We start from the raw sequence: 25280 nt of genomic DNA, 5'->3' as shown, positions 1-25280 counted from the left end.
TTCAGAATTTACTGAGATAGTCTGTAATTTTTGCTTAAATACTTTCGATTGTTCTCAACCGGTGTTTTGTTCACTACAATACTAGTAAGGCGTTATCTACACAGTAACTTGCCAATCGCTCCAAACAATGCAGAATATTTTTTACTGGTGTCGTATCACTGTGTATGCAAATAACTCTATGAACTAATATCAAACTGTCAAAAAATGTAACATACAACCCTGTAAATGAGAGCACTTCTTAATAATAACTGGTAATCCCGAAACAGTCATAAATGTGGTTAACAATATTGTTGTCATCAGTTGATAATCTTAAAAATAGACGATAAAATAGATAGTGTAGGGCGAAGGTTTGCTTTATCTATTATTTAGGGAAACAGTCTATAAAGATCAATTCGCCATGCAAACTATTAAACTCGACCATCCTCACAAACCGGCCATGCTAATATTAATCATGTACTCATTAGTGACTAATCTCAATAGGTAGTTTTTGAAGTAGTCATGACCAGTAGAATTTAATACTGTCGATCATGAGGAGTAGCAGCTGATTGCTCAATATCATGAATTAAATACTGTTAGAGATGGAAGTTTTCGGGTGGTAGCTAGATGGTCAAAAGGTTAAGATTTGCCACAAGGTTTGGAAGAACTGGATTTGATATCCCGTAACGATATAGATGTGTACTAGTGAGGAGTGTCATACTAGTATAAAATATCTGTTCACGGCTTCGTGAATTTTAATGGTAGTCCAAGGTTAGTCCGTGACACAAAGTACGAAAGTCAATTGTTCTTTAGTTTCTTTTACTTATTATGCGAGGATTGTCTTGATTAGCAAAACAACGTAAAAAATGGTTATGATTATATGATTTTAACAAGTCAAAAGTGATTAGTTTTGATTTCCAATAATGCAGATTAGTCCTTTTATTGAGTATAGTTTCTAATTATTTAATTTTTAACAGCTAAATCTAAGATATTTTTGAAGAATAGTCGAAATTCAACAATATCCATCAATAAAATGTAAGTTCAGTTGAATAGCGGATTGGAAATTCCGTGATGAATATCTAGACGTTAAATAATGCTAATTTTAGAATCCTCAGGAGGTGATCAATTTCAAGTAATCCTAGCATCAATCACTGAATAGAAATCAGAAATTTAGTGTGACTTTAGAAGACTTAGATTTATCCTCTATTCATTAACATTCAACTGGTAAATTATTAACTAATTCTTTGTCAAAAGAAACCAACTTGTGCTTATGCTTAAATGTTTTATACCTGGCACCTATAAGTAACTTCTTTATGCGAGCGAAGTATACAGGGTAATTACTTCACGAACAAGGCGGTTGTCTTACTTTTACAGCTTGTTTATTTTTTATGATGGTTAGATATAAATTCAGAAGTGAGTCAGTAATTTCTTCTCAAAGTGTATTCATCCCAGCTTCACAACAATATGTCTTTGTTCAACTGGGTGAGTGGAAAATTATGCAACTACAGAATCTTGCACCTTCATTTCACTGAAATATACTATATTATCTTATTTATAATAAATACAAGTAACATGGGTATTCTAGAAAAGTTTGATTTCACATAATTACCTCAGATATTCTTAAAATATTCACTTCATTACCTGAAGAAACAAACCATGTTCACTAAAGTCAAAAAAGTTATGTATGATGATGAAAAATTCAATAATGCGGTATGTATTTAGTAAATGAATCAGATTGACCGTTTTCTTGATTCATTACCTTATCATTTACACTTGGGTTGTGAAGTGATAACGACGAAAACTTGGAGTTCCTTAAATATATATACATTTGCACTAGCTTTTATGTTAACAGTACTTAGATTAAATTGTGTTTTCTTTTAATGCTTAAATTTTGGGTTTGATAATTTTTAAGCATATCTCTCTCTGTATGATTTGGATTTTACGGATCCTACATTACTGAATAAGTTATTCTGGGAAGGATTCGCATAAACATCGAAGAAATTCTTTCAATATATTAAATTATAGTGAGAATATTATATGTATCATGCTTATAATCTTGCTTAATTAATTCATGTATTAAAGCGACTTACTTACATTCTGTGTTTAGTACGCGGTAAGCTACTTGTAGCTTTAGCCAGCACAGTTAATGCTTCGGTGAAATTCCCCTTGAGAAAGCATTGAAAATAAAGGTAAATTATAATATTATTTCATCATATTCCTAGTCCATAATCCAATGTGAAATAACACTTACACCCAGGTTTAGGATGTCATAGAAGACAATGTTATCAACTCTTTCAGGTCACAGTATACTTTTCTTTAAAATAATAAATATATTTTTGTTGTATCCCAATGAGTAGAAAAAATTTTGTTTTTGACATTTCTTGACTTGATGTAAGCCACTTCTTTAGAGTAAAAAGTTGTAAAAATTTATTATTTCATTCTATGATATTCAGAGTCAATTCATTTCCATAGTTGGTAGTTGTACTTTTCATATTTTAAATAACGGATCATCCAAAAGTTACATCACTTTATCCCTCTAGTGCTGACAGGATAAAAATTCCCTTTGAAACTATGATTCCAGTCAGTATTCTGAAGAAATCAGATTTATCGTTAAAAACAAACACTTCTAACTAAAAAAAGGTTAATCCTTTTCGGGGTTTTTGTATTTTCTGAGGTGGATGGTTTAATCCTAAAGCTTATATTGTCTTTTTGGGATGCTACTATGGAACAATTTTTTTTGGTGATTCTTTTGGAAGATGGAACCCACGTCTAATTTTACAATATTTCCATTCATTTGTTAACATTCACTGATATTGTAGGATAGTTGTAGCGATAGGTAAGTCTGATTTTTAAGTCTTAATTTCATTGATTACTGAATGACCAATAAAATCCATATCTTACAATCACTTGTGTTTTAAATGACTTTTAATCATGTTTGTCTTTGTGTCAAATAATTTACCAAACATTTTGTAGTTTGAGCAAATGAAAATGACCCTTGTTGTAGGTCAGTTTATTTCGGTTTTTGATTCCCGTTTATAGTGTACTTTGGTCAAAAATTTGATTATCGTAGGTTATCTGCGCTCGAACACAGGCGCTTCTCGTATTAATTTAGAAAAACCGAAGTAATAATACTAATACTAGCTTTATTCCATAACATTTACTTGATAACCATAAGTAACGCTCAGTACAAAGGTATGTATGAGGACTTAACTAGTGCATATTCAAAGAAAGGTTTTTAAACAGACATTAGCAACTAATTACATTCAAACCCGAATATTTACGACCAGTTTTGTGGCTGTGACATCGCTTTTCATAACACATAATACGGGAAAATAATGTTAACCAGTGACAGTCAATAACAGTTAATTTGGTCATTTACCTGTTCTGAATGAACATTGTATAAAGCTTTATACATATCAACTCTTAGCTGTAAATCCATTTCAAATTGATTAACGGTTGGATATGGAATAACTACTGTTTCATATAAACTTGAAACTAAGATTAGTAAAGAAAAACAAATAAACAATAAAATTCTTAGTGAAAGTTCTTCTAAAAAGCATCATTATGTAACGAAGTATTGTGTCATATTTTAGAATAATAAGTTTGGTGAATTGTGATCACATTTGTTTTCCTTATGTCACGACAAATTAAAATCACTATCAAAAGCAGAGGCGATTTAGGTATTGTTGTCTGGTCACCTGTCACTAAGAGTAACACTATTTAGCAAGGTAAAATTTGACAAAACGTCTTACGAATGTCATATTGAGATAAAAGTCATAAATGAATCCATGAACCAAGATTTGTAACGTGACTACTGGACTGGGACAACCAAAACATTATTATTTATTGCTTTCTATTCTTGATTTTCAAGATACCTGTAACCTTATAACTTATCAATAAAACATCGAAAATATTGTTGGGACTGATAGTTCTTTCTGAAATTCAGCAGAACGTTATGTAGTAATTATTTCAAAGTCGTTGTATTTCAAATATCAGCGCTATGAGTAGTTATTTTGGTGGTTTGATCCACCATACTTTGACATAATTAGCGACTATCTATTCAGTTTACAGGATTGGAAAATTACGGTAATCAGATTCGGATTCCTGTATCCTGAATAACATTATGCTCATCACGGGACTTTATTCCACTAGGCTGGAACCACTATGGAGTTGTGAGCACTTGCAGTTGAGGGATCTTGAATAAGGGGAAAATAGTTATTTAAGTGTCTCCATCTTCTACTGGTTTTCCAGCTAGTATCACAATATGACAAAAGATATCTTTCGTTAAGAAATTACTTCAGTCACCATCTAATTAAACAAACAATCACTCGCTCATTTGTGAACTGTTTCAAGACGGACTTGCCATTGTGTTGTTTCGAAACTTAAATCTGTTCAATTAACCAATTAAATAATGAAGTACTTGGTAAACTATACTATTGGTTTCTTAAAAGTTCTTCAACACTCCATACTGTGTAAACAACTTTTCCTAGGACATATATTTGAAGAGTATTACCAACCAGGATTCAAAGGTTTTGTTTTCATTAACGTTTTCAAGTCAAACTAATGGAAACATGTAAGAGTTATTTTGAGATTCAAAGAGATTTATTTACATCTCATAAAGTGATCTATGTTCGATATCTGAAAAATACTGACTAAAATGTTTAAATGTAAAAAATTGACTAAATCGACATACCTTCTTTTTTACACTTGACGGAATCCATTAGAATAGATTCCAATTTCAAAGTAGAAAACTCTGTAGTTAAATCTTGTTTATTTTCACTGTTTCGAATTTGAGCTGCTAACTCATTTCTTACTTCAGTTTTCATACACTGACCTAACCATTTGGTTATATTTTCAATCTTCTTTGAAAACGATTCTATTTTTTGTAAAACATTAGTGATTTGGTTTGATGGTGCCAAAACTGAATGATTTAATAATGACCAATATAATGCAGCTGACATGACCAGTAGATCATAACGTCCAATTTTATGAGCAATACTAGATTAAAGAATTAGTAACAAATCTAGACAAGGACAAACTATATAGTAATTAAAAGTACAGAAATCATTACCAATGAGGAATCAAGATATTACTCATATATGCAAGTGTGAGAAATAAAGACTGGCCACTAAATCTTACTTCTTTCGTGAGCATGTATCATTTCTGTTATAAATGTGTGGCCAAGTGAATGCCTTGTCAATGTATGACGTGATAAAACCACCAGTCAGAGAGCAGCGAATTATCGATTGGAACAGTGACATACGAAAACCGTACGAGCAGTCTAGGGTGCGCATCGGCCATGCTTTCTGCCTAGCCTAGCCAGTTAAGTCCAGAACACCAATAACAGCCTCTGCAATATGAATCATTATTCTCAAACATACTGTGTTTATATACCAATCAAACTAACCACATCGTACCATAAAATAGAAAATAACATGTGTACAAGATTTGGCCAAATGTGGCTGTGAATGTGGGAGGCAGTAATTAATAGACTACGGAAAACTCGAGAATGGCAAATCGTATAATAATAGCCTATATGTCAAAATAAAGCTTATAATAAGGAAAACAATAATATGAATAGTTTACTTATTTAGCAATTATACGATAAAAAATATATGCACAGTATTAGTTCATAAATAGATCCCAAAGTTACCATTCACTATTGTTATCGGGGCATAACAATTTCACTTATAACTGTTCAGCTCATTACATTAAGAGTACAGTTAGGAAAGTTTATAATTAAACTCCAAACGATGTTATATTCTAGATGGATCTTGAATATATAAAAGCAAGCTGATACTCAATTTCGAATGTTTAAACTCATCTATCTCATAAAATCAAGTTTGTAGATAGTTTACTGAAATGTCTATTACAATCAACTTAAACTACAACCTGTCATATTTTTGGATCGATATTTGGTATTCAAAAAAGATCTTGCAACTGATCTCACTATTCTAACCTTCTTTATTTCACTCTATTTATTTAACACTCAATAGAACTAAATATTTACAAGGGATAGTTTACAAGATATGGGATAAGTGTCCTATACATAAGTTGAGAGTGTTACTTTTCGGCTGAAAAGACAGAAGATATAATAAGGTTACAGACATGTGGTTAAAGATGTTTTCAAGGTATTTCTGGCTTATTGAGGAACCGTTGGTAATGAATATAAATTACCCGCCCTAAGAATTTAAATTACTTCATGATGTTATGAATGTTAATCTGTTGCGGTTAAGAGAGCATGGCACACGTTCCAACATAATTTGACTTAACAAATTAATCGTATTAACAGTAGGTTTTATAAAAGTACAAGGATAATCTGATCAAGATTTTACATGAAAGTAAATCGAGATTAATCGTTATAGCTTTCCTTTTTTTAACCTTTTGATCTGCTCAACTTATTTCACACATCATTACCTTTAATATCTGCATTGACTACAACTTGTTTGGCTACATATACAAGGTTTTGAATCAAGTTTAGTTAAATCAGAGAAAGTTCGGATTCATTATCGATTGCTTGCCTGTTTTCTTTTGTTAGTCCTTTGTTAGAATGCTGATAAGAAGTATAACGATATGAAATATCTCCTCTACAGCCTACTTTATTCAAGTACACTTGTCATTTTAATCGTTGGTAATGTATGATATAAGGAAAATACAATTTCAAATTAATCTTACTTGGATGCTTTATAGAACGCCTCTTCTCCCGCTTCAAATAAGCTGTTCTCAATTGATTGACTATCTTCACTAGTTGTGCTTTTATTACGCTTTTGGCCCAGAAGTTCAACATGCTTAAATTTCATATCGGTCAAACGTTGTTTGCCGCGTGTTTGTTGCTGTTGTTGGGTATACTTTCCACTGGTTTTTAGATTTTGTTGACGAAACAGTTTCATTTGATTTGATATACCAAATATGGCTAAACCTCTTAGACAAAGTAAGTGAACTAACCAATAATTGATATTCACATCGGATTTTTTAACCCCTTGATATAACTCTATTTGAATATTAGACATATCAATAATGTCTAGAATAGATGAAAATTGTGATGTTATAAATGCAGTCATAGCTAAACGAGTCCATAATTCAAGTTCTGTGAAACGTTCTATGGGTGCTTGACTTAATCTTAAATCATATTTAATATTGTTTTCTTGTTCTTTGATTGTATTTGATTTACTTGTGGGATGTTCCATGTGTACATTAGACTTTTGATTGCAAAATGTTAATTGCATCAAATGAATAGCCTTAAAGAAGAGATAAATAAATGTTGATAGTTAGGGCTGATAAAAATTGACTGTCAGCAATTATTATACAAAATATACTGTTAAATTTAAAAGAACGTCCCTTGATTTACTGAATACGAAGCATACACTTATATGTTCAACATACGGTGACTGAAGTATTCAACTGAGACCATATAGTTGGCATCTAAGAAGAAGTGCCATTATGCATTTGAAATTATAAGAATCTGATAATTGTTACAAGAATATTACGTTTTCACTACCTTTCGAGAAATAAGATACTTATTGTTTTTATTTGTACAGTAGAAATATCTAATTCATTGTTGAAAATTTTTTTCATTGAGTTTCGTTTTTGGGTCGACTTCCTTTGTGTTGTGTTTTTTTTTAATTTGCTGCATTAAAATTTAACACTGTGTCGTACATTGATAAAATATGTCACTGGACGTCAAAAATCAGATTACTATGTTCTTCGGGTTGGGTAATTCATTAATTGTTTCATCATAAGGAAATTCAGCTAATCTATCTCAATAGATTCAGAAATGCGTAAAATGGTCGATATATATAGTGCGAATATAAAAGAATCAACTTAAAGTAGTAATGAAGGTTATTTGATGGAATTTTCCGAAATAATAATGAGAATAAACCATAAGCCATCGTTAACTAGTGGTGCTTCAAATAGTTTAATATTTATTGAAAAAGGATAATTAGAAATACTTTTGCTCAAGAAGAAATCAAAGACTTTTGGAGATATATCAACAACTGGAGGAAACTAAACACATATCAAGATGTTCAGTGATACGTAGCCATGTACACCACACTCCTATGGAGAAATTTGGTGTAAAAACTTGAAAAAAATGTGATGAACATGTCGTAAACCAAAAACTCAGTTGACTATGCGTGAGTGATATTTTCATGCACGTTTAGTCCGTTATTCTGAATATACCAATACCAGTTAGCTTTCACTTCTGATTTGATTGGTTAACAGATGGACTATAATAAACCACAGAAAATTAGTCATATTTGATTAATAAACTCAGTACTACTTATAAGTAGTTGGTAGTAACATGCCCTTAAGTATCAGAAGTATATTCTATTTGAAAACGGGTAACCGAGATCAATCTAACCAGTTGTTACTGAATTTGGAAGATGAATATCTTTCCTACAAACAACCATGGAACTTATTTTTGAGACACCTGAAACAACAACACAACTGAATATTTTTTAATCATATGGGTAAAATTATATTCAGTTTATTAAAAAAAGTTGAAGTTACAAATAATGATCGTGAAATTTGACAGAATTCACCTTCTTAAAGACGATTTAAAGTTTACCAGACGTTATTTTTTGCAGATTGTCAGTAACAAAGGGCACATACCAGGTCCCTGATCACTCTTTAATTAGAAGCCTTAAATTCATGGTTATTGTTAGATGATACTCATAATTGTTGGAAAAAATGGAAGACTAGAAAATGCTCGCAATTACTTTTAGACAACCAATATCCTGTATACTTTCCGTAAAAATCTAGAGGCCAACTAACTATGCTTTTCACTAATCTGAATAAGTGCTAGGATAGAAGCATCTAGGATTTATAGGTTATTGTACTTTTTTATGTACCTTACGTTTCCTGTGCTTGAACTTACTCTGCAATCAAAGTTTCTTTCATATTTTTGATCTCTAGTTTCATTCAGAGTCTAAATATTGAAGATTTCTAGAGTTCACAAATACGCTAGAAAGTAAGTATTGTCGGCTTGTATTCTGTTAGGCATAGTTAAACCAACAATCACAAATATTTATACAGTACAATTTTTAATTCTTCTCTCGTAATCGCTAGTGACAGGCGAAAGACATAAAGAGAATGAATAGCATTGGAAAGGTGAGTCCAAGACAAAGTACTTTGAAGAATACTTACTATTTTCTCTTTTGATGTTCATCAAAATTATACCGCGAATTGAAGTATAAAATTAAAAATTGTTTTTTTACATTTGCAGGCAAATTAAATCGTATGATTACAGGAATATTTTCCTTTAATAACTAACAATATTTTCGGCTAAAAAAGAAGTCAGTATCTGTTTAGTAAGTAAGAGGTTTTGATAAAGAATAATCCTGCTTTGATTTGATAGTATACTTAATTCATGAAATACTGATGATAACAATAGAGAATAAATTTGATAAGCAAATAATCAAACAAGTACATATGTAGATAAATTAAATGATCGATAGTTACCTCTGTCAGTGTCGGGGAATCTTTGAATCCAGCTAATATATCTCCTTGTTTCAGTGGTTCAACTAATGTCTGCGTACTTTGTTCATCAATAAGCTTTGATACTGCAACAGGCCATTCAGTTATATATTTATGCTTATTAGTAAGCCATAATGAATGTACTGCTAATAGTGTGCGAGTAATTAAAGACTCCAAGTAGATTTGAGCTTCTTTTTGATTAGTCAATACGAGTTTACGAGTTTGACTGTCAGAATCTGATGTAGTATTTATTTCAGTATAATTGGTAGTTTCAGTTGATAGATCCAATGGAAATAAATTTCGACATACTGGAGGGTTGGTAATCAACTGTTTTGCTAACAGCCAGCAAGCTATTAGAGATGAACGTGTACTAATTGGTACAACTGGTTGTAATTGATATGACTCGTCAATATTTTGAAGTAGATCCAACCTAGTTGGTTCACATAGTTTCCCAGCTAATATCAACCATTCTATGGCTTTTTTAATGTGAGGATGTCCTTCTGGTGGTGCCTGGGTTTTGATAAAAATAAAGGTTAAGCATAAGATTTTTAAATGTAATGTTAAATGGATAAACTGGAAAAAAGTACAACAAAACAGGGAAATTTAACGGTTACTCACTTTACTTCATCGGTTCTCATCAGTTGTATAGAATCTATGAGTACCGCTTCAATTGTAGGTGTTTTAATAAAGAGATATATGATGTAAATCGACTCAGTGTATAATTTCAAATTAAAAAAACGAATATTCTACTCTCCAAATGAATAAGTATATCAAATTATGATTTTCGAAAACAGTGTATATTTAAACCTTTGTATTGGCTAGGTATAATCAAATGTCCCCCAACTGCTTTGTTGTTTTATACAATTCAATAAAGATAGGTTACCATTTAGTTAAAGTTATTATATAACTTACAATATAAAAACTTGATTTGGCTGACTTTCCTCTAATCATCTTTTGACTTTTTTGTTGTGTATTAAGTTGTACAGGTTTAGTTTTCTCATCAACTGAAAATGTTGATTTTAATGGTTTCGGTAGCCAAGGTTGAATTAATCCATGAGCAAGTACAGTTGCCATTTGAATATATAATTGAAGTGGTAAACAACTAGATCCAATTTTATTGGCATTCTCTAGAATCACCTAGATAGTGTGAGAGTTATGAAAAGATTTTTAGAAAATATTTCTTTTCATAGAAAAACGAATATGAAATAACATGATGTTAAAACAATAGGAAATAATTTACAGTTAAAATAGATGTGGTGAGAGAGATATGATAGTGCAATTACATTTCGATCAAGTGGAAGACTAAATTGTGTGAAAAATTAGCTCGACTTCTCCTGTGGAGGAAGTTATATTGGTCGAGGTTCTAGGAATTTACATTTTCGTGCTCGTGAACACCTCCCAGCGTGGCTAAGCAAAGGTCTGATGAAGAAAGTAAACAGCTCGATATTGGCCCATTTAGTACAAACTGGTCATAGTGCCGGTATAAACCAATCCTTTTCAATTAAATATAGGGTCAGTAATTTTTTGCCAAAGCTTGCCAGGTTTAAAGTCCTTCAAACGGCTGAGGCAGTAGCCATCAGGATGAAGAAACCGGAGCTATGCGTACAGAAGAAATATCTCCAACCCTTACTTCTCCCTTGGCCAACCACAAGGCCAATTAATCAATAGTAATCTTAGCTATTGGATGACCTAATTTGACTATGTACTTAAGACCTTTCATAGTCAAATGTAATTGTCTCTCCTATCTTTATTCGCAAATCTTTGCATTTATTATTGTTGTTATTAATAATATTGTTATTGGTTAAACATCATTATTAATCCCCCCTAAACATGATTCATTCACTTCGCATTGATTCCTCCTTATTACGTCTTACTCATTTTTCACACAATTTAGTCTTCCACTCAATCGAATTGTAGTTGCACTATCATATCTCTCTCACTCTATCTGACCCATGTTTATTCTGATCATTGATCTTAAATTTTCACTTAACATATATGCAGATTCCAGTTAGCATTCTATATCAACATAAGCAGTTTTATTCTATTTGGTTTGACAATCCTAAATTTACATGCTTTAAACAATGTACTTTGCCTTTAACCTGACCATTTTTTTCGGATTATTAATTTGGATATATCATTGTAGAACCTGAAGAGAATTTATCAAAAAGAATATTCTTCGTTCAAATATTAGTCTTTTAATATGATGGGGATCTTTAAACGATTAAAATAGATGTTAAACTAGTGTTGCAATAAGTAAACTGAATTTTTGTTGTTGCTATGATGCTTTTAAATCTCATCTTGACATTGTCACTGATGCAAGCTAAAAGCGTAAGTCATGTTTTTAAAGTTGATTTCAAGTACAAGATAAGCTCATTCTGAATATATCTTATCCATAGGTAGTTATAATCGGATACTGTACCATGTTCATAGTTTTGTAAATTTCATCATTAACTTTATTTTTGACTTATCCGGCTTACAGACAGGTTCATTATCAATGTTTATATTATTATCAGTATGGGATTTGTGAAAACTAGTAATTTCAACAGTTGAATTCACAAGTTGATCCCAGCTAGACTACCATTGGAAACCTGGAATCACTGAACGGCCGTCTAATCTTAGTATGGGACTTCTAACTCATTTAAATTCAAAGCTTTTTGATAGTTTTTAACATTACCAGGGTTAATTCAACATAATATTTGAATGTTTTTTATTCAGTATTGTTTCTTCATGTATCACTAAGCGGTATTCGATGTTTGAATGAAATAACAATAAAACATATTGTTCTGACTACATAATTTAATTACGTTTAAAATAAACGTTAATTTCATCTGTTTCTTTGTTTATTCAAGAGCAATATGAAGGCACTTCACTTTGCTTCATTAGATTGTTATCTGCTAAACCTAAGGAAAGCAGATGAACAACGTCAACCCCGTTGAAACGACCTGAAAATAGTAATATTATTAATCTACTATGTCAAACACAAAAAGAAAATAATCAGCTACCTATGTAAAAGTACTATCATTCACTGCTAAAGTAACAAAATGCATTGTAGTCTGTTAGAACGACTTGTCAAAAAAGCAAATAAACAAATAAGTCCAAGCTGTTTATGTACTCGTAAATATTTAAGGGTAATATAATAAATTAATATTATGAATCGATCAATGTTAGAGCACTATTAAAAACCTGGAAGCCATGGACAGCCGTTTTGTTCTAATATCGGACTCATGAGAAGTGCACATCCACGATCCCACCCGTGAGGCTCGAAACCAGAACTTCGATCTCACGCACGAGATGGATTTCCTGGAGTTCTAGTGAGAAGCCGTGACCAGTGGGGTTCAACCGTGTCTGTTGTGAGACAGTTACTCATTGAAGACAGTGGTGGATGGTCGCGCAATATCGTGGTCTGATTGAATTCAGACATTAACATCGTTGGATTACCACTCAGTGGTCTAGAAGTTAAGCATTCGTGCACGAGACCAAATGTCCTGGGTTCGAGTCCCAAGTGTTTGATCGTGGATGCTGGTTTTGTAAACAAATAAATCGTAAAACGTTTTTGTTATGAAGTCATCAAATTTTACTTATCAAATGAGTTCAATGAACACACGAACTGATTTCATTAAGAAAATCTATTTTAAAAAGTTAAGAATGGATCGTTCTAATTCAATAAAAAATTATCCCTGTTTGTGACAGTATACTTGTTTCATCTCAGTTTTTCTTGTTCGAAAACAACCTTGGACGTTTTAAAAAGTTAGGCTTTCCACTGTCTCGTTTTACATTGCAAACGTGTTTTTCTTAATCTAAAATGTTTCTTCAGAACCATATGGAGAGACGATTTTCCGTATTTGGGTTCATCAGCTATGGTGGAAATAGTAAGTTAGTGCTTAAAAACATAAGAGATCATATATATTTGGTGTTTTATTCAGCACAAGAATTCGAAGGCTATCTTGATTTTACGTCATTCTTACACTTTATTCTAGACCTCATTAAGATGTTCAGTATGCTTTGAAAGAGCTGTTTTCCATTATGCATAATCTTGATAATAAGCCTTAAATATTTAATAAATGTGTGTCATGTTTCCTGAATTTCACCGAAAACTATAGCACTCATTGGACAGGTAACATCAATTGATGTTTTTTGTGGTCCAAATATTCATAACTTATAGATGTGTGTAAATATAATGACTAAAGAATAAAAAAATCACTTCATAATTGTATCAGCAAATTTCGAGACTGATCGATGGTTTGGACTATCGGAACTTGACAAGACTTAATGTAGAATATTCAAATCTTGCAGATGAAATATTGTGTCACGAAATCTAAATCATATAATTCAAAGTTTTTGAGACTTCAATTGGTTTTCGTTATTGAGAAAAATATTTTAACTATTGTGGAATTCTGTTCACATCTCACTGTATGTAAAGAATTTACTCTAAGTTAACCTACTGAGAATGTTGTAGTTAGTTGACGGTGATCATTCTGACATATTGTTGGAAGGCAGTAATTCCATACACATACAGCACATGAATGTAAATTATTTAAATCAACTATTCTTGCAGATAAAACAGCGCTGCGTTGAAATGCTGATAATGCGGCTTCATTGACAAAACTAAACCAATCACTAGGAAATATTTTACAATAAAAAAAGAATTATTTAAACAGATTATAAAAAATGTTTGGATACAATGAATAAACTAATTTATGTGGAAATAGACAGGACAGCTTGACCCACATGTGAATAATATTTTCCCCATCAGTAGCCTACACTTAAATAAGGGGTAGTCATAGTGAAAATAAGGGACTAATTTTAATTTTAAAGACGAATTGACCATTGAAACACTACTATTTACACATTTCTTCAAGTAAAAGAAAATGATTTGAAGTTTGTTTACTGTGATTGTTCTGGCAAATAGCTCAAATTTCTTAAGTTACAATGTACGCTAATGAGTTGTATAAAACAACTTACAAGTCGATAAAGCATCCATTTCAGTAACTGATTATTTCAAATATATATTCAATTTATTTGGATAGAATCTATTCGGTTTCATTGCTGAGTCTGTATTATCATCAAAACTTCTCTTCTAAGTTAATTGTACCCATTCATCCATACCTTTAAACGAATAATAAGTATCATTATAGGATTGTGGAGACTGTTGAGTTTTTATTGAAATTATGAACCGATCAATGTTAGACCACCATTGAAAATTTTGAAGCACTAGAGGTTCATTTCTTTCTAGTATTGGGCCTCTCAGCAGTAAGCATTCACGATATCGCACGTGGGCTCGAACCCAGTTAAGCAACTGAGAAAATGATTGTTGTGGTTGGTATTGCACAGTGAATTTAATAGTATTCTGAAGACAAATATTAAGCAAATTTGGATATTGGTTTCCTTTCAAAATAGACTGAATGATACTTTTATCTGTAAACAACTTCAAGGGATGACATAATATACACTTGAGGTTTTTTTTTATTCTTAGTAGTATTTAGAGTGTCACTAGGTTATAATTAGGAGTGAAATTATTGTTTCTAGAAGGCTGAGATGAATACTGATTTTATCGAAATGTTACTGATGAACGTAATTTTATTGCCAACTGAATATTACACATCGACCTTCTACTCATTAATCACCGATTAGTAAGCGACTTCATATTTGTTCAGACTTTCAATAATACTCCCATTGAAAATTACTCCTAAGTTGAAATATATTTGCATAAAACAAGTGAATTTACTAACTTTAAACAAGTACAAACTAACCAAAAATTTTTCCAGTGCAAGTTATAATCACGTTGTTCCTCAAATTTCTTGACATCTTCATTATCATTATCACTATCGTTATTTATCAATAAAGAAATATCGAACCAGGATGGATTCAAATGGTTCATATTACCAGCTAATTGAATACCGCACATTTGTTGACGTAACAAGACGCATAAACATTCAGCAAATATACAATATATCTGAGATAATGCACTATATAATTTCAATTCAAAACTGGTAACAATATCTGGATAATTACTGATGGTACGTGGATTTGGCTTTGATTTGTTTAATAGATTTTGACCATCTGTTTTGGATGCTATCAAAATAATTAAGTTTTTTATTAAATAAGATGTAAAAATCAATCAGTAACTAAGATCACGTACACATTCATAGATTTTCAGATCACAGTCTACTCCAAGACTATTCTTAATGTCCGACTACATAAACAATATTAGTTATGAAGTAAAAAAACATACGAGTGAGGACAACCAAATGTATTTAAATACAAAATTACCCCTCCTGGAGGAGCATAGGCCTCGCACCAGCATTCTCCATCCAACTCTGTCCTGGGCAATCCTTTCCAGTTCTTTGCAGTTGTTATTCATCCTTTTCATATCTGCTTTTATTCTCCGGCGTAATGTGTTCTTTGTCCTTCCTCTTTTCTACTTTCCTTCAGGATGCCACGTTAGGGCTATCCTCATGATGCAGTTTGGTGATTTCCTCAATGTATGTCCTATCCACTTCCAGTGTCTTTTCCTAATTTCCTCTTCAGCTGGAAGCTGGGTTGTCCCCTCCCACAGTAGGCTGTTGCTGATGGTGTCTAGTCAGTGAATATTGAGTACTTTGCGTAGACAACTGTTTATAAATACTCACACCTTCTTGATGATAATTGTAGTAGTTCTCCATGTTTCGGCTCCGTACAGTATGACTGTCTTGACGTTCACATTGAACATTCTGACTTCGATATTGGTTGACAGACAGTTGTTTTCAGTTCCATATGTTCTTCAATTGTAAAAATGCTGCCCTTGCTTTACCAATCCTCGCCTTTACATCTGCATCCGATCCTCCTTGTTCATCAATGATACTGACCAGGTACATGAATGTTCACAAATCTTCCAGAGTTCCTCCATCAAGTGTGACCGGGTTGGTGTCCTCCATGTTGTATTTGAGAATCCTACTTTTTCCTTTGTGTGTGTTGAGGCCTAATAATACAGAGGCTACTGCTACATTAGTTGTGTTCGTCTGTATTTGTTCGTGTGTATGGGATAGGTGAGCTAGGTCACCTGTTAAGTCCAAATCGTCTAATTGATTCTGAGATGTCCATTGTATACCGTGCTTCCCATCAGATGTCCAGATCTTCATAATCCAGTCAATCACCAAAAGAGAGAGGAAGTTGGAGAGTAGACGGCCTTGTCTGACTCCGGTTCTTACTGGAAAGGCATCTGTCAGCTGTCCTCTATGCACCACTTTGCACTGTAGTTCATCGTATGAGTTTTGGATAATGTTGACAATCTTTTCAGGAACTCCATAGTGTCGAAGAAGTTTCCATAATGTTCTCCTGTCCACACTGTCAAACGCCTTATCATAGTCAATGGAGTTGATGTATAGTGACGAATTCCACTCATTTGTTCTACGATGATCCGTAGTGTCGCAATCTGGTCTGTGCACGACCGATATTTGCGGAATCCAGCCTGTTGATCTCGAAGTTGGGCGTCTACTGCATCTTTCATCCGGTTCAGCAACACTCTGTTAAAAACTTTTCCTGGTACTGACAACAAACTGATGCCTCTGTAGTTCTCACATTTGCTCACATATCTTTTCTTCGGTATCTTGATGAGGTATCCTTCTTTCCAATCCGTTGGCACTCGTTCCTCTTCCCAAATCTTCTTGAATAGAAGGTGAAGCATGTTCGCAGTTACTTCAGTGTCTGACGTCAATGCTTCAGCTGGTATATTGTCATGTCCAGCTGCTCTCCCACTTTTGATTTGTCTGATGGCCATCTTGATTTCATCGATCGTTGGTGGAGTGACATCTATAGGAAGGTCAGTGTGTGCTGCTTCGATCTCCGGTGGATTCAATGGGGCTGGTCTATTCAGTAGCTCCTCGACGTATTCTACCCATCTGTTCCTCTATTCCTGAATCTCCGTGATTGTCTTTCCTTCTTTGTCCTTGACTGGTCTCTCTGGTTCACTATATCTCCCTGCTAGTTTCTTCGTTGTATCATGTAGTTGCTTCATATTCCCTTCTCTTGCTCCTTTTTCTGCCGTCCTTGCCAGTTATTTCATGTATTTCTACTTTTAGGCTTTAATGCTTTTCTTCACTTCCTTATTTGCTTCTGTGTACTCTGCTTGCGCCTTGAATTTCTCTGCTCGTGTTAGACTGTTGTTAATTGCTATCTTCTCGTTCTTCCTTTCTTTAATCTTGCTCAGGGTTTCCATAGAGATTCATTCCTTATGATGATGCTTCTCGAGACCCAGAACCTCCTAGCACGCCGAAGTTAGTGCTTCTTTTATCCCTTTCCAGTTGTCCTCCATCGTAGTTTCTTTTTCTTTCAGTAGATTCTGTAAAGCCTGGAACCTGTTGTTGAGAGTTATCATGAATTGGTTGAGTTTGTCAGTATCTGGGAGGAAGGCTGTATTAAAACTTTGTAATGTTGTTTTCCTAGTTGTCCAGTGTTTCTTTAGCTTCAGTTTCATCTTGTCCACAACCAGGTGGTGATCTGAAGCTAGGTCATCACCTCTTCTGATTCTCACATCTTCCATTGTCCTTCGGAACATGATCTATCTGGTTCTCAGAGAACCATATAGTAAATACTTCATTTTCAAAATATTCATCAATCGTGAAATGAGTGAAATGAATCTCCACAAAAACTTTTCAAATAAACTCTAGATTCTTTTCCAATTCAACCAAACATATTCCACATCAGTTGATTAAATATTGAAAACTATATAGTTCTCGACAAATGTATTGTCTGAGTTTGTGAATTTTCTGGGTTTGATCATTGGTGAGGCAATAAATGTGCACCATTGATGAGTTTTAAAGTAAAACAAAACAACTGTCTAGTGGTTTCCCTGATTTTTAATGGTTCACATAAAACAATTTATCACTCTCTAACTGCTCAGAAATATATTCTCAGCTTAGTTCTAAGCTATCTAAATTCATTAGATAGAGAGAACAATAAAGTATTTATTTCAAATACCCTGGAAAGAATACTTAAATAGTAACAGTAAGTGCTAAGCATAAATTAATATGTTCTAATTAGACAGAAATTTGATTACATTTTTGAAGATACAAACAAATATACTCGTAACATATTTTTAGGCAATACTTCAAGTTTTGTAAATATAATTTCTATTTAAATTGTGAGACATCACTTAATTTATCGTAGTGAGATTAAATTATTTCATTTTTTACCAAATTTCTGGTAACTCAGATATTTAGATTGATATCAGGAATGGATCAATGTTGGATCACTAATGAAAATTTCGAAATACTGGCTGACTGTTTCGTCCTAGTGTGGGGCTCCTCAACAGCGTGCATCCACGCCCCCCCCACACGGAATTGGTTGAAGTTAGACATTAACATCGTTGGATTACTCCTAAGTGGTCTAGAAGTTAAGCATTCGTGAACGAGACCAAAGGTACTGGGTTCGAGTCCCAAGTGTGAGATTGTGGATGCGCACTGCTCACGAGTCGCATACTAAGACGAAACGGTCGTCCAGTGCGCCCAGGTTTTCAATGGTGATCTAATATTCATCCATTCACGATATCAATCTAAACTCAATAGTCTCCACAACCCTATACTGTTAACTCAGATATTGTTAAATGCCAACTTAGCAAAACGCAGTAGTAAAACATTATTGTAAATTCTAGTGAAATCTACCTGTCTGAGTAGTTAAATTTGTATCTGTTGACTTTAAGTTGGTTGTTGGACCAATAACAGGTTTAACTCGAGTATTTCTGTGAACAAAGAATAAAAAGAAAAATGATCTCATATTTTAATTGGCAAACTTCTTTTTTCAAGTTTATGATTTTAGTTACTTTTCACAATTTATCTACAATCCGGTGATCATAATAGAGTAATAATGTAATTTTGTCGGAAAGGTTTCGTGAAGATTGAGGAACAGGATTAATAGGCAAAGTCAAATTTTTCGCTAACCCAGAGTAACATTTTATAGCATCCGTTTTTATCCTCAATGTAGCATTTTAGTCAGTATCAGATTGAGATTTTACTTCTCAGTGTACCATAATTTTCGATCAGTCTGTTTCGTATTTATTGAGTGTAAATTTTGTTCAGTATAACAGTCGTGAACCTTCTCCGAGTGTGACAATTATATTCTTTATATTATCAGGTGTAAACTTTTTATGTGGTGTACAGTAAATCTGTATATCTTTACATTTATATGATGTTTAGTGATTAATTATCAAGTGCGCGTAAAACCAGCACATTAGGTTTAAAGTCACTGTCCTTTAAGAGAGTCAATAAATTTTCGTTTATACCAGTCTTTCTATTTTCAATTTGCGTCGCAGGCATTGCTTCGGTTCCCGTTTTCAAGTATAAGGAGTAAGACCACATATATTACAGAAATTAATGTAACTGAAAGGTGATATTATTCACGAAAAGACCTCATTCTTTATACAACTGAAAACCAGGGAATACTGGGCAGGTATTTTATCTCATTATGGGGATTCAAACCAGTGCCCACTCATGAAGACACCTCAAGGTGTAAGTGTTTGGAAAATCTTTCACAGATTCTGAATTACAATGGGGTGTGACTTTTAAATATTTATGGTTATATCACATTTCGTGTTGAAACGGATGGCAAATTTCTCAAAAGACTAGGAGATTTAGTAACAAACCAATAAAAATATAAAGAATATCATTTCGAACAACATATATAAGCGAACAATATTGTTTTCGATTAGATCCTCATCAGGCTTTACTCTAATATACAGTAATATTTATATGCATATACGAAATTATTAAACCAATCAAGGCAGTTTATGAGTCAATGATAACAGTGGAATAGATTACATAATCAAAATTAATAATAAGTAGAAAGTACAAATTGATAGTGTAATGACAAGTGTACTAGTTGTGATAAGAATAATAAAAGGCTTGAATCAATGTTACATAATAGGAAAATGGGTCAATGATTAGAAAAATATAGACACTGAAATAACATTCATAGAAATTATAAGATTACGTAATAAGAAGTGTTCAGATAATTGGAAGCGAATATTAGAAAAATTATAAGTAAATAATTGATAGGGGGTGAAGAAAAATAAACGAAGAAAGAGTATGGAAAATAAGATTATTTATTAAGGCCAAGGGAGGGATAAGGGTGTTACAAATTTCTTATGAACACAAAGACTTGGGTTGTTGGATCGAATTCCTATAGCTTCTGCTATGTGTAGGAGACGAGATCGAACCCCATAAGGAAAAGTAGTAGGAATACGATAAATAACTTTAAAAGACTGTTTTCTGTCAACTTCATGACCGCTATCAATCAAGTGTGAAAGAATCGAGCTCCGTATCGACTTGACCATACCTTTTCCTAACCACGAAGGGAGGTGTTCACTAACTCTTTGGTTCAATTGTCTGGTAGTGCGCCCAATATAGCTTTCTCCACAGGAGCAGCTGAATTTATAGATACACATAGAAGTGGCATAACCAGGCAACTTGTCCTTTAGTTGGGGAATCACCATAGATCGTGTCGAGTAAGAAAGAAAGAGGTCGGCAGCATTAAACGTTCTCTTAACTGCTTTAGTCAGTCTATCTCGTAGTACATCATCAGCTGAATCGCCGTTGAATTGTAGTTTCAGGAAGAGTGGTTTCTTCGCAGCTGTTGATATCTTTACTTTCTTATTTGTTGAATGTAAATGTTTCTTCAGGAATCCTAGTGGATAACCCCTTTCAATCAACATATTATGAATAACCTCTAACTCATTGTTGATAGAATCGACTGAGCAAATCTTCCTAGCTCTATTTGCCAGACATTTGACTAAATTCCTTTTATAGTAGATAGGTACGAAACTTAAGAAGTGTGTGTACTGGCTAGATGAAGAACTTTTCCTAAACACACTTCTACTGATGGAGCCGTTCGCTTTTTTTATTAACAATACGTCAAGGAAATTTAATTTATTATCTATTTCCTCTTCACATGTGAATTTAATAGCTTGGTGTTTATTGTTTAACTGTTCGAGTAGTTCGACTTTGCCAATGTCCTGATCCACGATAATAAAAGTGTCATCAACGTACCGACAATAGAAGTCAAGCTTATTGATAACATCTTTGAGGGGTCCATTCTCTAGTTTCGCAAGAAAAAAGTCTGCTAGGATAGGACCTAGAGGTGAACCCATCGCTATACCATCAATTTGTCTATAATATGTATTATTAAAGACAAAATGAACATTCATTGTACATTTCAAAAGTAACTCTTTAAGACTGACCTCAGGAATTCCGACATTGATTTGTTTTTCATGCAATTGTTGACACACAAAATCAATAGTCTCAGTTAGTGGAACGTTGGTGAACAGGGAAGCAACATCTAAAGATATCATCCGTTTACCACTTAAGTTCATATGTTCAATCTTCGAAATGAAATCAAAAACGTCTTTCACGCTTTTGTTGACGACTAGTTTGTGTAAGGGTTCCAGGATTTGAACTAGCCACTTTGCAGTTTTATGGTAGGGTGAATTGTACATGTCTAAAACTGGACGAAGCGGAAGACCTACCTTGTGAACTTTAATAAATAATCTTATTTTCCATACTCGTTCTTCGTTTGTTTTTCTTCACCCCCCTATCAATTATTTACTTATAATTTTTCTAATATTCGCTTCCAATTATCTGAACACTTCTTATTACGTAATCTTATAATTTCTATGAATGTTATTTCAGTGTCTATATTTTTCTAATCATTGACCCATTTTCCTATTATGTAACATTGATTCAAGCCTTTTATTATTCTTATCACAACTAGTACACTTGTCATTACACTATCAATTTGTACTTTCTACTTATTATTAATTTTGATTATGTAATCTATTCCACTGTTATCATTGACTCATAAACTGCCTTGATTGGTTTAATAATTTCGTATATGCATATAAATATTACTGTATATTAGAGTAAAGCCTGATGAGGATCTAATCGAAAACAATATTGTTCGCTTATATATGTTGTTCTAAATCACAATATGGGAATTTTTCAAATTTTGAATATCATTTCCACAAACGTATTGTGTAACCTAGTGGATTCAATTAGTGACAGTCAACAGATAACGATTTTTAAGCGGTTAGTGTGATAAAATTTATAGTTCGAATCGTACTGTAAAACGCTTCGACTAACTGGTCTGTTGAATGATATGACTAAGAGGCGGCATCTGACTGCATAATTCACTCATTCGTAATGTGTACATTACATAAGAACACACTCAAACCTACGCTTCCTTCCCTAATTTGGTTAACTTTATGACAGATATGTTACTAGCTATCACATGACTGAATGGTTATACTCACATTACCAAAACCGTTTTCCAGTGATCACACCTCATTTCTCATTAATACCCATATTCGAAAGACATTCTCAATGAGCATATTTCATAGTTTTAACATAGCTCGACTGGGAGAACCAATCAAATAACTGAGGAAATGAGGAGATACAAATTGACGGTGCTCGGAATATGTGAAACACATTGAACCTAAGCTGCACAGAAAATATTAGACTCGGGAGAGATACTGCTGTATTCTGGTCATGAAGAAGAAAATGCTCCGTATACTCAGGGAGCCGCTCTGATGCTGTCCAAATAAACACGAAATGCACTTATAGGATGGGAATATCATCAATCCACAATCATCAAAACATCCATCGGACAAAGAAAGAGGGAATCACAATAAACGTTATCCAGTGCTATGTACCCACCAATGATAGCAATGAAGATGATGAAGATCAGGTTTACAAGAGGCTGTAATCGATCATAGAGAAGTGCTCAGAAAAAGACCTAACCATCCTGATGAGAGGCAAGGATCGGTAAAGCAAGGGCAGCGTTCCCACAACTGAATAGCGTTTGGAACTCAAAACAACTGTCAACTAACATCAAAGTCACAATCTTCAATATATATGTCAAGACAGTTCTACTGTATGAAGTTGAAACTTGGAGAAATACTACAACCATCATCAAAACGTTACGAGTATTTGTAAACATTTGTCTATGCAAGATACCACAGATCCGTCGACCGGATACTATCAGCAACATTCTATTGTGTCAGAAAACATACCAGCTTGCAGTTGAAGAGGAAATTAGGAAAAGATGTTGGAGGTGGATAGAGCATACCTCACGGAAATCATCAAACTGCATCACGCACGAGTCAAGTCCTAACATGGAATCCTGAACGTAAAACGAACAGACAAAGACCATGGAACACACTGCATCGAGAATTGGAAGCAGACATCAAAAGAATGAATAGCAACTGGAGACAACTTGAATGGATTGTTAAGTACATAGATTGATGGAGAATGATGGTTGTGTCGGCCTATGCTCTTCCACGAGGGGTAACAAGCATAAGTAAGTAAGTAACGAAACTCACCTATACTGTTCTAATTTTTTTAGTAGTGTGCTCCAGTAGGCATCATCATCATATACTAAACATAATCGGCAAAAGGTTGAACACAAATCCCATATTTGGTATTTCTTAGCTAGTTTGATCAAATCGAACCATACAAGTAATCTGTAAGCAATAAAAATGTGGTAAAATAAAGCTTTTCACTCAGATGAAAACATAATCCATTCAATATACTTACACGTTGATACAGAATATATTCATATAGAAAATAATAGAATAACAGTGATACAATTAATTGTGGCTTATCATGTAGTAGTTACTGAAATTCATATTATTTAACTACTAATCGTTAATTATACTATCAAACACTTTCTATTTACTACATTTCGTAACTTTACGATATGTCACAATCTATATAGACTAGTTTTCACCATTTGTTTGAAGTTTATACACATAATTATGATTTTTTTATAAAATAGGCAAAACTACTCATAAGCAAAGATGGATAATGGCTAGCAATGGAATCGAGGACGCGCGTTTCGTCCTATTTGGGACTCGTCAGCTGGATCTACCTTCATCTCAGAGATGATGTTCACTCTGAAACTCGAACCCAGTACCGTTCGCTTCAAACGCCATCAGTCACTTTGCTTAGAATGCTTGTGAATTAAGGCTATATCGAGGCAATACACACAGTAAACACATATGCTAATAAGAGACTGATCAATTGCAGTCTTGAATATCAATATGAAGATTCAACCAAACAATGCCAAGTGAATTTAATACTACTTATATTATAACCTACTTAAATTAAATTTTAGCTGTAAAGCTTCTCATTCATTACTTTTTAGCAGTAAGACACTATGGTTTAGAACAATATAATCGATCAATCACAATAGAGCTGTTTCCTATGATATAACAGTGAAAACATGTTTTTGGTGAATCAGTATGACTTAAACTATGTAGAGAAATATGATCATAAATACTTATTGTAAATAAGTTTCATAAACTCACTGGTCATAGATGTTTATTAAAGACATTAGAAGTTTGATTTGTTATGTCGTTTATAAAAAATTATATATTTATTACCTTTATCACAAATGAAATTAAAAGCACACTTTATTAACTTGAAGAGATGAAGGAATCTATAGAACTTCTATGTTCACAGACTTTGCTTAATCATAGACAAACTTTGTAATATAGAGTTAAGTAAAATCTAGAAGTATCAGTATAGGGTTATGGATATTGTTGAGATCATGAACTTATTAGTGTTAGACGACCATTGAAAAACTGGAAGCATCAAACAGCTGTTTCTGCCTAGTATGTTTCTCCTCAACATGTGCATCCACGATCCTGCACGTGTGACTCGAACCTAGGACCTTCTGTTTCACGCGAACGCTTTGCCTCTGGACCACTGGACGGGATATCAACAGTGATAATGTCGGACTACAACTGATCCACGATATTGCACGACTATTAACACCGTTGGATCCTTGCTCATTGGTTCAGAAGT

At 33.3% G+C, this 25280-nt stretch overlaps 1 protein-coding gene across 1 annotated transcript in view; it reads right to left on the bottom strand.

The window, feature by feature from the left end:
* The window catches only part of Smp_155850 (putative heterogeneous nuclear ribonucleoprotein k), a gene marked incomplete at both ends in the record, with an annotated part of 94513 nt that overhangs the window by 51552 nt on the left and 17681 nt on the right, over positions 1-25280 (bottom strand). Inside the window, 10 exons of the mRNA XM_018797127.1 lie at positions 2071-2141; positions 3356-3471; positions 4670-4974; positions 6652-7214; positions 9436-9960; positions 10363-10587; positions 13893-14067; positions 15201-15522; positions 19089-19165; positions 23795-23935. Coding sequence (XP_018652200.1) covers positions 2071-2141; positions 3356-3471; positions 4670-4974; positions 6652-7214; positions 9436-9960; positions 10363-10587; positions 13893-14067; positions 15201-15522; positions 19089-19165; positions 23795-23935 — 2520 coding nt within the window. The remainder of the gene's footprint in view (positions 1-2070; positions 2142-3355; positions 3472-4669; positions 4975-6651; positions 7215-9435; positions 9961-10362; positions 10588-13892; positions 14068-15200; positions 15523-19088; positions 19166-23794; positions 23936-25280) is intronic.

The sequence above is a fragment of the Schistosoma mansoni genome, chromosome 4 (assembly GCF_000237925.1).
Source record: "Schistosoma mansoni strain Puerto Rico chromosome 4, complete genome".
Lineage (NCBI taxonomy): Eukaryota > Metazoa > Platyhelminthes > Trematoda > Strigeidida > Schistosomatidae > Schistosoma > Schistosoma mansoni.
This window is presented reverse-complemented; position numbering and strand designations above follow the sequence as displayed.